This window comes from Cherax quadricarinatus, chromosome 75, assembly GCF_038502225.1.
Source record: "Cherax quadricarinatus isolate ZL_2023a chromosome 75, ASM3850222v1, whole genome shotgun sequence".
NCBI classification, from domain to species: domain Eukaryota; kingdom Metazoa; phylum Arthropoda; class Malacostraca; order Decapoda; family Parastacidae; genus Cherax; species Cherax quadricarinatus.
The window spans coordinates 3,673,138-3,686,022 of NC_091366.1; the positions used below are offsets into that span (position 1 = coordinate 3,673,138).

General features: G+C 40.1%; 2 protein-coding genes across 6 annotated transcripts in view; one reads left to right on the forward strand and one right to left on the reverse strand.

Annotated features, from left to right (window-relative positions):
- The window catches only part of Polr2H (DNA-directed RNA polymerases I, II, and III subunit Rpb8), a 543,824-nt gene extending 537,203 nt beyond the window's left edge, over positions 1-6,621 (reverse strand). Inside the window, exon 1 of the mRNA XM_070100931.1 lies at positions 6,485-6,621. Coding sequence (XP_069957032.1) covers positions 6,485-6,557 — 73 coding nt within the window. The 5' untranslated portion in view covers positions 6,558-6,621. The remainder of the gene's footprint in view (positions 1-6,484) is intronic.
- Positions 6,622-6,796: 175 nt separating this feature from the next.
- LOC128691908 (ecdysteroid-phosphate phosphatase-like) overlaps positions 6,797-12,885 on the forward strand; it is a 77,846-nt gene continuing 71,757 nt past the window's right edge. For 4 of the 5 annotated variants that reach the window (XM_053780883.2, XM_070100926.1, XM_070100924.1 and 1 more), the window contains exon 1: positions 6,797-6,837. The gene's annotated coding sequence lies outside the window, so the exon portion shown is untranslated. Of the gene's footprint in view, positions 6,914-12,885 lie in introns of all 5 variants that reach the window. The other variant, XM_070100923.1, reaches the window with a different exon arrangement.

The following is a 12,885-nucleotide window of genomic DNA, read 5'->3' on the forward strand; positions in this document are numbered from 1 at the left end:
AATTATGTAAAGCCTAATTATAACTGCAAAACTTAAACTAATTTGTGCGCCATGACACCTGTGTGCTATCAAGAGTTTTGTAAATGTTTTTATAAGTTTTACCTACGTATAACATATAGGTAAAACTTTCTTACTGTCTCAAATAAAGTGGAAATATACTAGTATTATCCAATGATTATAATCATAAGCCTAAGTTTTACAGGAGTGACACAGTAAGCCAGGGGAAGGCCTCGGTCAGATAACCAACTATGATCCATAAACATAAATATCAAGTGGAACAAAACTTAGGCTTACTGCACCAACATTACACAGTAAGTGTCAGGGGCCCAAGACTGTTCAACAGCCTCCCAGCATACATCAGGGGGATTACCAATAAACCCCCTGACTGTCTTCAAGCAGGCTGTGGTTCGTACGTTGGATTACGTGCGGCCAACACTAACAGCCTAGTTGATCAGGCCCTGATCCACCATGAAGCCTGGTCACAGACCGGGCCGCGGGGGCGTTGACCCCCGGAACTCTCTCCAGTAGCTGACCCCAACTTCTCAGCAACAGATCGTCATCAGTCTATGGTACAGACTTAACCAAAGCTTAACAAAGCTACACAAATAACCCGCACATAGAAGAGAGAAGCATACGACGACGTTTCGGTCCGACTTGGACCATTTACAAAGTCACACTTTGTAAATGACTTTGTAAATGGTCCAAGTCGGACCGAAACGTCGTCGTAACCTTCTCTCTTCTACGGGCGGGTTATTTGTGTATCGTTCCAGTCACGGTATTATGCCTTTTTTTTTGTTATTAACAAAGCTATTACATTTCTAGCTTTGTTTAACAGTTCACTGAAACTGATTACCAGTTCACTGGTTCTTTTTCTAACTGTTACGTGATATTTCCAGTATTTTGTTTTTATACATGTTTAACTCGTGTATGGTACTTAGATCATTCATATAACTTAGTTCTTGTTCCCTGTTATCGCGGCTTTATTTCTGCCATACAACTTTTATGTATGTTATTCTTCCCATAGTCACCTTAATCGCATATTAACATTGTTAACTTGGCCTTATCATCGTCATTTTAACTTCATTGTGTTCCTGTACATCATTTTAATTTTAGAGTAATAAAAAATTCTTGTGGCCTGGACAGTTTTTGATGAAGCAATGATGTATCAACTGAGAAAGTCGTACAATAAATCATGCATTTTATTATTCCTGCTAAATTAAATAGAAATTTGTGTGTGTGTGTGTGTGTGTGTGTGTGTGTGTGTGTGTGTGTGTGTGTGTGTGTGTGTGTGTGTGTGTGTGTGTGTGTGTGTACTCAGTTGTACTCACCTAGTTGTGGCTGAAGGGGTCGATTCATAGCTCCTGCCTCCACTACATCACTTCCCAAACTATTCCACTTCCTGACAACTCTGTGGCTGAAGAAATACTTCCTAACATCCCTGTGATTCATCTGTGTCTTCAACTTCCAACTGTGTCACCTTGTTACTGTGTCTCATCTCTGGAACATTCTCTGTCCACCTTGTCAATTCCTCTCAGTATTTTATATGTCGTTATCATGTCCCCCCCTATGTCTCCTGTCCTCCTCCTGTGTGTGTGTACTCACCTAATTATGGTTGCAGGAGTCGAGACTCAGCTCCTGGACCCTGGGCTCCTGTGTGTGTGTGTGTGTGTGTGTGTGTGTGTGTGTAAGCCATCACAATAAAACGCTTATTACAAATGTGTAAAAAATACGACAGAAGGAGCGTTGAAGCAGCACTTTAAAAATAGCATGTGCGCCTCGAATAGGTCAATCCATCACCAGACTTTACACTGTCAGCATGAGCTGGTAATTCTGACAGAGGCGCGCTGGGTGTCTCCACGAGACCACCATGTGAATTTGGTGTTACCAGTCACTTACTCTGTTGTTATTGTACTGCTTCCCACAGTATACAATGATCTAAGAATGAACAAAACCCTAACTACTGTTTTAAGAACTTATATATAACAACTCTTAAGCCTGTATATTCAACTGGTGTCAGGAAAAATGGCAACCTTGTACATCAGTGTGGAAAGGTCGAGAGACGATAAGCATTTACAGCCATTAAGTTTATTGTTCTGATCACCAGAACGTCTAGGTATACCTGGAGGTCAATCTTATTAATGTTTGCCTTACATCTATTAATTAGTAATCAGTCCCCCAGCCTAGGAGCAGGTGATGAGCACCGTAGCCTTCTACTGCCTGCTGTACAGGATTCCAGTCTTCAGATTATGTCCATGACGATCAGTGTGCTGGTAAAGCCACTAGATGGTGAAACATCTACAAAATAAATAGATGTTGCACACGTGTCTAATTCATCATGTCTGTATTGCATGGCACTTTAATACACGCTGCCTCTGTATTCTCGCCAACAGAATGACCAACACTTAAGTCAATGCAACCCCACTTAAAACTATTTTGCAATTATATAACGTAGAGGCAAAAAATTATTTAACGAGAATAGATACACCAGCAGTGTGCTGCTATCATATTCTACAAGTTACAAAAGTCATATTTCATCAAGAAGGATGAGAAAGAGAGGATGAGATAAGGGGGTATGCATAGATAGGGTACCTCTCCTAAGGCACCCACACAAGACCAAGTCCTGCCAACACTAATGGATCTTCAACCTTACACTGGGCCAATTAGTGTTAATCCAAGATACCCACTCAGAACAATCACTACTCGACCGAAATACTATCAAATGCACATCTCTATTACTGTGTTCTTGAAGGAGTGTTAAACTGATAGGGGTCATAGTGCCCAGAAGGGCTCTTAATCCAAGGAATCGGTTACCTAACCCTTCCTCAAATCGAACCTGATTTCCTTAAGTGCTCCCCCATGAACACAATAATGCCGCTCAGAAGCGATGCTTCTTCCTCTCTGGACCTATGCTTTTTTTTAAAAAAGATATATCCTGGAAAATATGAGATAATGAGAGACCAGGCTAACAAAAGAGCTAATTTTGACATTGATTATTATCTATAATATCCTCAGACTCTCCATATAATTACAGTACGAATTTTGCACGGTGGTTAATTTTGGAAGGGTTTTATCTTGTGTTATACAACCTAATCATTTCTTTGATGTTAATAATTAAATTCTGAAAATGATGCCCACCTTTAAAACAGAGCAGCTCATTTGCAGAGTGAGGGAAGTTGGGGGGAAGAGATTTATACAAGAGAAAAATGGAAAGGGTTGCAAAAAATCTGTTCAATCAAGGGAGGAGTTTGTGTGAGATAAGTGAGAAGGGTAGGGTGAGTGAAGTGAAAAGTGAGAAAGGCAGGGTGACAGAAGTGAAAAATGAGGGGGAAGGGCGAGAGAAGTGAAAAATTAATGACAGGGTAAGGCAAGAGAAAATGAAAGGAGGGTGCAGAAAAACTGAGATGACTAAGTAAATGGTGACAAGAGTGATGACTGAACCAACACAAGACTGAAAACATTACAGTCCATGCAATCAAGTATCATGGAGGGAGGATGAAGAGAGCATAGGGATGAAGGTGAGGAGAGACAGGAGGGGTGATCTGAGAGAAGTGGGGTAGGGTGAGATAGGAGGGAGGCGAGATGAGGCAGGGTGTAAGAATTAATGATACAAGGTGAACAGGGTTGATTTATAAGGGAGGAATAGTTAGGGCCAAGGAAAATAGGCACAGATGGGAAATGGGGTAGGACTTTGAAATTTTTGAAAAGAGTGTTCTCAAAAGTATCTCACTATCAGTAAAAGCAATGTCACTGTCTACACTGTCAGACATATCATCTGTACAATGTACACCATTACACATGGAATTAACATTCACAAAATAGAAAAGGTATTCAGGGATATTGATAAAGACCAGAAGAGGTGGCCATGAAGGAAGGGATATTTCTTCTGAGTTGGTATTCTTACAGGACAAGTATTGCTAGTGGGCAGTTAGTGGGGACAACCAATGACAGACCACATTTCTAGTAAGTTTGTTCCAATTCTTGTGCATGAGTGTCACTGGCCCTGCTAGTTCTTTATCCATATTTATCCAGCTTGGACCAAAGAAAATAAGGTGAAGAAATTTGTGTGGATATATTTGATAATGAAGGGTTATTGCCATTTGAAATGAATCAGTATAATTAAATATTACTCATCACAAATTTCTTAAGTAAACATTTGATTCTGGATAAATATGGGTAAAGGACCAACAGGAACAGCGTCACTCATGCATGAGAATTCGGAAAGATCATACAGGAGTGTCCCTAGTTAATGGGTGTCTCTGATGTTCCTTAATATCTTAATCATTCATTAGGTTAATAATCAAAGCTGTAATTCCTCTCTACCAAACTTATTAAAGCCATATAGCATGATTTAATAAAATATTCAGTTCTCTTGTATTCATCATAACTCACCTAATGACCATATGTACAATTACTGCACTGTTAATGCCTTATGAATCTTAAGTTAGTCCTGAGTCTGCCTGAAATACTCTGCATATAAAAGGGCTTTTGGCATGTACACCCAACCGTTATATTCCTTTGCACAAACATGTCTTCTGCTTTCAACAAACCAGCCATATCCCAGTGAGGCAGGGTAGCCCAAAAAGAAAAACGAAAGTCTCTTTTTAACTGTATATACAGGCAAAGGGGTTACTAGCCCCTTGCTCCTGGCATGTTAATCGCCTCTTATGACATGCATGGCTTACAGAGGAAGAATTCTGTTCCAATTCCCCATGGAGGTAAGAGGAAATATACAAGAACAAGAACTAGTAAGAAAATAGAAGAAAACCCAGAGGGGTGTGTATATATATGCTTGTACATGTAAATGAAGTATAACCTAAGTATAAGTAGCAAGACATACCTGAAAACTTGCATGTTTATGAGACAGGAAAAAGGCACAAGCAACCCTAGCATCAGGTAAAACAATTACAGGCTTCCATTTTACACTCACTTGGCAGGACAGTAGTATCTCCCTGGGCTGTTGCTGTCTACCAACCTACTACAGTACGTACTTGTACAAACATGTGTCATGCTAAAATAAAATTATTATTATTATGTATCCCATGAAGATATCAGACTGACAGGAAAATCTTATGTAGTACTGTACTCTGTGGTGACTGGTTACACATACAACAGGATAATTGAAAAATCTGTAACCTAAAAACCAGATTGATAAATAATTCAGAGTACAGTATTGGTAAGTATATTTTAGATCAAACAAGAGCCCCCAATTCACATTGTGTTTACATACACGATAATAGCTCACTATTAACATCTCCATGGGAGATTTCGACTATCCGTATTTAAAAGTTTCTACATCAAAGTGTCAGATCAGTTCACTGAGCAACACTCATATTCAGGGTACACTGTGAAGGCTTGTGGGCACAAACTTGGTCTAGATCCAGCATCCATTTTTCACTGGCAGGAGAATGTGGAACATTTGCACACAATCTCCCACTGAAAGAACAAAAAGGCACAATATCGTGACTAGATGCTGGCAAACTATGCCAGTCAGCTAACATGCAGGCACCTACTTACTGATAGGTGAACAGAGGCAGATCATGTAAGAACTCATACCTAACCTTTGTCCAGGGGATCAAACCCTGGATGATCATTGTGCAACCTGTGGTTGTTACTGACTGAGCCACCTGTTGTGAGGTTGAGGTTTGAACAGTGTGCTACGCTGTTTAGTGATAGCACTGTGTCGTGTCATCTACTGCTGTATCTTAAGTGTATCCTTCCAGCTAGACGGTTACATCTTGACTGAGCTATACTCTGTGGCGAGCCAGGGGTTTTGAAATGGAGGTCAGCATCAGTGACCTTCATATTTGTCAGCCACAACACTAACAACTACACCACCAACATACCAACCCTACATAAACAGTGTATATTTCAATCGCGGCCGAGACCTTTTACGTGCAAGTTTTCTCGATTAGTAAACAGCTGTCCACTGAACTCTGATAATTCAAATCCCAGCTATTATATTAACTGGGAGTGCTAAACCTATTGATTTATACAATAAGTAAGTTTATTCAGGTATACACAAATAGAGTTACATAGCTCATCATACATAGCAATACACGTGTAGAGAACAAAGGATAACCCCAAAAAGTGATTTCCACTGGGGTCCTTGACCCCAATGTATGATATTGATGATGATGATGATGATGATAATAATAATTCTCAATGGGAAGGTAGAAAAGAGCTGTTCCTCCATAAGCCAAATGTATCATAGGAGGCAACTAAAATGCCGGGAGCAAGGGGCTAGTAACCCCTTCTCCTGTACAAATTACAGGAAAAAAAACTTTAATTTTACTTCTTAGGTCACCTTGCCTCGGTGGGATACAACCAATATCTCGAAAAAAAATACCAACATTAGGTATGGGGGGGGGGGACATCATAATACTTCCCCAGCCTAGGGTGTCAACCCACCATCACCTTAACCCCCACCATCACCTCTTAACATACACCACACACAACCTCAACCTCATCCAGATGAACAACTCACCTCGATCAAATTTCTTGCCATCAGGATCGATGTCCTTAACGTCGAAAATATCTTCAAAGAGAATACCAGCCATGCTGACCACTACCAATGTTTACAAAGTGTAGACGACACCACAAACTTTACTAAAATAACCTCAACCTCACCTCAACACCTATTATAACCCACTAAAACCCCATTACTTACATTAACCTCACGACAATTACAACATTATAACCAGACTGGTAAAATGGGTTTATTATATTAAGCTAAAACATATTTTTGGTTAATTTATGGATGGTAAATATAGTTTTGATGAGTTTAGAAGAATAAGGTTGAAGGGTAAACAACAGAGCTACACAACTGCCTTGTTAGAGGTACCTCGGTAGTTACCTTGTTATATTTACCTTATTTACCACTGTATTAACAGTTAACCTGGTGATTGTTACTTGTGTAAGTGTTGTACATGTGTACATGAGGTGTGTGTGTATTAAGACTGTGTAGCCGGTTGGTTGAAGGGCACCTAAGGGCATACTTTATATTTTAATAAAAATGAAGGAGCACAGCAGTAGGCCTACTGGCCTATGTTAGGCAGGTCTAACTCTCACCTACTCATGTATATGTTCAAATTATATTTAAAGCTACCCATAGTTTTTGCTTCAATGATACTACCTGGGAGTTTCTTCTACTCATCTACAACTCTATTGCCAAACTATTACATAAGAAAGAAGGAGCACTGCAGCAGTCCTACTGGCCCATGCGAGGCAGGTCCAATTCTCCCACCGGCTTACTTCCCTATATCCTTCCTAAATCTAAATTGCCCAACTTAAATGTATTGCTGTGCATCTTATCATGGATAGACTTTTTAATACACTATATTCCCTTTAACATTATACAAAGTTATCACAGTACGAAATATTTACTAATATGTTATTTTGTATGACAATTGTACTTATGTGGCTCCTCAAAGAAGGTTCCTTGATGCTGGTGAAGGGCTCTTGATCTAGGGAATTGGATCTGTGCTCCAGTTCCCTGAATTAAACCTGAATACCTCAACATCCCCCCACAGGTGCTGTATAATCCTACAGGTTTAGTGCTTCCCCCTTGATTATAATAATAATATACTTATATGTACCTGTACTTGATAAAGCCCACCGTTTGGTTGAAACGTCGTCAATAAAGGATCGCATTATACTGCATTCGTGCTTATTTTTCCACCATGTGGGTATTATATGACTTATCACCATCTAAATAAACATCACCATCTAAATAAACTTATTAGCAACAGCCACAGCCAACACAGTATGCCCATTCCACAGAAATCTAATATCAACATTATAGTAGTTACCACCAAGACCGTGCAGGACTTTACCTCTAATCTATACACCGGCCACAAGGATGCAGGGGTTTACAGCATTCCCTATAAGGGATGTTACAAAATCTGCATTGAGACAGCTAGAAGTTTGCATATTCATCTACAGGGGCATAAATATGCCTGTAGAATAGATAACATCAGTAATGCATGTCTGCAACCCTGCAACTCTCAATGGCAGAGGATAAAGTCAAGTTGCTGCTCCAAGAGAACATTAAAGCTCAGCATAGGTGCAATCATCCACAATTAAACTTACAAATGCATTCAAGTAAAGCCATTGGATGTTTGCTTTAGCATTCCCTATAATATACATTGTGTTAGAGCAAAATAAACCTAATGTACCTGACTTATGCACTGGATGGCTAAGCTGGGTGTACAGGTGGAACCTGCTATGCAGTGCCTTACGTTACAGCATTTTGTCAGTGCAGTGGTTTTTAATTATAGCCGTTCTTTATTCAGACTTCCTGCAGTAAATATCTCAGTAGTAGTAACCAGTTACCAGTAACCAGTTACCAGTAACCTGTCCGTTGACTCAACGACCAACCGTCTTGAGTCACGGTCTGTGCTGAGCTGACACTATTTTCAAAAGACCCACTACGGGGTACTGGCCAGCCGGCTAGTCAGTTTGACGAGTGTAACCAAGGAGATAGGTAACGGCTGCGGGCTCCCTCCACATAACAGCAATTATAAGTAATAACAGCCTACGTGAGTATTTCTACCCTAATCCACGTATCGAACTCCCACATGATAAATGGTGACAGCGGTGTGGAGCGTGGATTTATGTTTTTAAGGGTAATTCAAGGCGTTTGAAGACTGTTGTGAGTAGCCGGCAGGGTCATAGGTGAATCGTCACCCACCAGCCACTACCCGCCCGCACCACCTCGAGCCACCAGCTATACCCTCGCGCACCACCAGCCAGCAGTCGCCTACTCCCCTCAAACCTATTGCCTGCAAGCCTGTTGCAGCCGTTTTAAGCTTCCTGGCTTAGTTCGTGTGCTAATTGCTTCAATCTCCGAGGGGTTGACCCGGATTTTGCAATTAAGCCAGTCAGTAAGCCAGACTGTGGAAGTGAACGCCAGTCAGCCTATCATCCAGCCTGTCTCCTGTCATCCAACTGCTCCTCCGTGCTTTGTGCATCGTTACACGTCTTCCAGTCATCCATTCTCGTGGGGTAAGCCAGTCAGCCAACCCAGCTTCTAACCCAGCTGCGAGAGAGAAGTAAGCCACGCAGTAAGAAGTAAGCCAAGCTCCTCTGAGGTATTGTCTATATCGCTTTGTGCTCCCTGTTGGATGCTAAGAGTGGTTTTTACCATTCCTGTGGCATAGAGTGGGTTTTTCAAGCCACCTTCGTGGGTGAGTGGGGTGCGCGGCAGACCCCCAGCGTCCCCCCCCACCACTCTCTCCCACTACCCGGGGTGCGCGGCAGAAGCAACCACCACCACCACCACCACCAGCCATCCACTCATCTACCTGTGGTTGTTTGTACCCTTGTATCGGGTCCTAGTACTGTTTCGGCTCACATAATTGGTCAAGACATTGTAGCTGGTGCCAACGAGATAAAGCCAGTTATGTGAGTTCGCCTAGAACGCACATTTCTTCACGACAACAGTGTGAGTGGAGGAGGAAACCCCCCCCGCCCCGTCACCAGTACACACCGCCCGCCCACAGGACAACACCTTCTTCCCGTCACCAGTAATCACCCGTCTACTACTCTCGACTTCAGTGATAATTTTTTTTTTTGAGACATTTTCTTGCATTTAAAGACATTTGCGTGTGTGAGACATTTATAGTAAATTGTTTGTGTACTCTAAACCTTGTGTTTTCAGTTTTTCTTTGACTCGTTAATTTTTACAATATTTTTCAGTGTTTTTATTTATCTTATATTTTTTATTCTGTGTTTTTTCTTATGCTACTCCTGTCTCTAGTAAGTATTATTGTGTAGTGTACCAGTCAGTCACCCTGTGTGAAGTGATTCATTTTTTTTTATTGTATTCTTTCAGCATACCAAATTATCAATTTATTTCTATGTGTGTCTTTTTTTTTTCGTATGCCAACAGTGTCTCATTCCTCTAATTTTTTCGCAGACTGTGTACCATTATTTTTGCCAGCAAATTTTTGTCATATCAGTCACAGCAGGAATTTGTTGTAAGAATAAATTAATACTGTTGTGTGCTCCGTCACTGTAAGTGTTATATTCCCTGTTTTGTTCCTGTGTTTTATTTATTTTTTATAATTCTTGAACAAATTCACTCTTGATGCAATTTCAATTACTTTTAATGTAGTGTTTTTCTTACTCTGTTTGAGTAAATTGTTTTGTCTAATTTACAATTAAGAGTTAAAGTGTTCAATCAGTTTATTTTTTTGGTCTTCATATTTTAATTCATTATTTTACCTGAGTTTTCCCAGTGACACTTTATTACTGCAGTGATTATTTCTATACTTTATTTTGTTGCACTTGTTCTGAAGTGAATTATTTTGTTGAACTGTTCTGCAGTGAATTATTTTCTTTTATTGCTATTTTTATGATTTATAATTTAATTTTGTCTATGCATTCTTAGAAAATACTTAAATTTCCCAGTTAACAATTTAATAATTTTATTTTACACTTTCACATTGATTTAAATAATTTAATTAATTTTTTTTATTAGCAAGAGTAAAGACAGCTCATTTTGCATTTAATTCAGTCTCCAGTAATATTTTTACTTGTATATTTCAATGTAAATTTTTTTTTCTTGGTCAATAGTCCTTTAAATTGAGTTTTCCTTCCTCTTGCAGTGTATTTAGACATTATTCTGCAAAATTAGTTGTATATCTTTTCATTTCAATTCTAGAATTTTATATCATTTTATTGTTCATTATTTTTGCTTTATTTGTTCTCGTGTTACTTTGCCATTATGTCTCACATACCGTCAAGTGATACTTTAGTGAATGTCGACACTCAGACCTCTCAGGCTATTGCTGCTCCTGTCATCAGTCCTCACATTCCCTTACTGACTGACAGACAATACCTAGCCCTCGAGCAATGTGTTTGTTCTCACAGCTTGTATCTGAGATTTGTTAAAGTGCTGCGAAATGTGAAGTTCAGATTAAGTTCCTATAGATCCGTGAATTACTTATTAACGTAGCCGAGCGGTCAGGCACTAGTAATACTGTCACTCCTGTCTGGACTCCAGCCACAATATCATGCACGCAGGATAGTGCTACTATCCTTGCGATGGCGACTTGTTCAAGTGTTCGTTCCTTCCCAGGGGACGCTTTGAGAAGAACTTTACTTGCAACGAGTTATGCCATCTCTTGCTGATGCCACAAGCCGTGCAGAAAGACGTTTCTGTGGCTAGTGTGCTCACTTGAGTGTTTGTTGTCCCTTGTGTTTCAGATTGTGATCCCATCCTAGTTGACAGTAATCAGTGCATTGTAAGAAGTTATTTCTCGAGTAACTTCCACGTTGTTAAAGTTTGTAAGTGTAGTTTCTTTATAGTTGATACCTCGTGTCACTGTGTGCGACTCAGAATATCAGCATTGTTCACCGTGTTCATTTCTTTTCTCCTGTGCTTGCAGTTTGAGATAGTAGATTCGTTCTCCCTTGCTCATATTGCGTGTTATAGCGTTAATTTTTCAACCGGGGGGAGTCATCCACTCCACCGAGTTTGTTCATTCCTCCAGTAAGAAAGAACCGATCCCTTGTGGTCTGGTGTGATTCGATTCCTGCTCCAGGAAGATCTTATTCTGAATGTGAAGCCACCAGCTCCCATCAGTGACTTTCTCATGAACCAAGAATTACTGTATCGAACAGCCGAGTTGGGTACTCCTAGCAGAAGAGTATACCAGTTAGTAATTCCACAGTCACTAGTGAATGTAGCCTTACAGCTAGTTCACGATGTACCAGGTGTTGCACACCCTGGTATGGATCGTTCAGTAAAACAAGCCAGATTGAAATACTTTTGGCCTCGTATGGCAACTGATATTTCTGAGTATGTTAAGAAATGTAGTGTCTGCATGCAACATAAAGGCAATGCTAATGGTCCTAATCCAATCCAAGTGTATCCGACTACTAGCGAACCTTGGGAAAGAGTTGCGCTAGATTTGTTAACTAATTTCCAATGTTCCCTCCAAGGTAACAAACATCTGTGTGTTATGGTAGACCATTTCACCAGATATTGCGAGTTAGTTCCTATTGCAGATAAGACTGCCGAGACAGTAGCTAAAGCGTTTAAAGAACGCATTATCTGCAGGCATACCACCCCTAAGTCCCTAGTAACAGATAATGGAGGTGAATTCTGTAATGAAATTCTTGAAAATTTGTGTACCTTGTACAAGATCTCTAAGTCCACCATTGTTCCTCATCATCCTGCCAGCAATGGGTTAGCGGAACGAACCAATAAGAAAGTACTTGATGTATTGAGAGCCACTATCAATCCCAATAGTGAAACTTGGGATGAAGTTATACCTGATGTGCAGTGTGCTATAAATTCTGCTTACAATGTTTCTATAGGTGACACTCCACATTATGCATTGTATGGTGTAGATAAACGTTTGCCTTATGAGTTGTTATATTCTAATCCGAAACCAAATTACAACCCTGATGATTTCGTAGCAACTCGTACCAGCTTAGCTCAAAGTGTTTTTAGAAGAATCCGTGAAACACTTCATAAATCAACAGCTGAATTTACAAGAGTCGCAAATACTCGAGTAAAGCCATCCAAAATCAAAGTAGGTTCGAGAGTTATGCTGACTAATTTTAACAAAACGTCTGCAATGCCAAAGCTTGATCAAAAGTTTGTTGGTCCTTATCGCGTAGTTGAACATATCACTGGTAATAAGTATAAGGTTAGAGAGATTAGTACTGGTCAGTATAAAGAATCGCATTTGGATCATATGAAGTTAGTATGTGATGATAATGATGTTCCAACCCAGACTAATGTGACAGACTCTGACAATCCTCCTGATCCTGTACTCTCTTCCTCTGATACTCAGTCAGATGATCAACCTGAATGTCGTTATTCCCTACGTACACGACAGGTATTGAGAAATCCTCAAGTATCATTTGTAACTT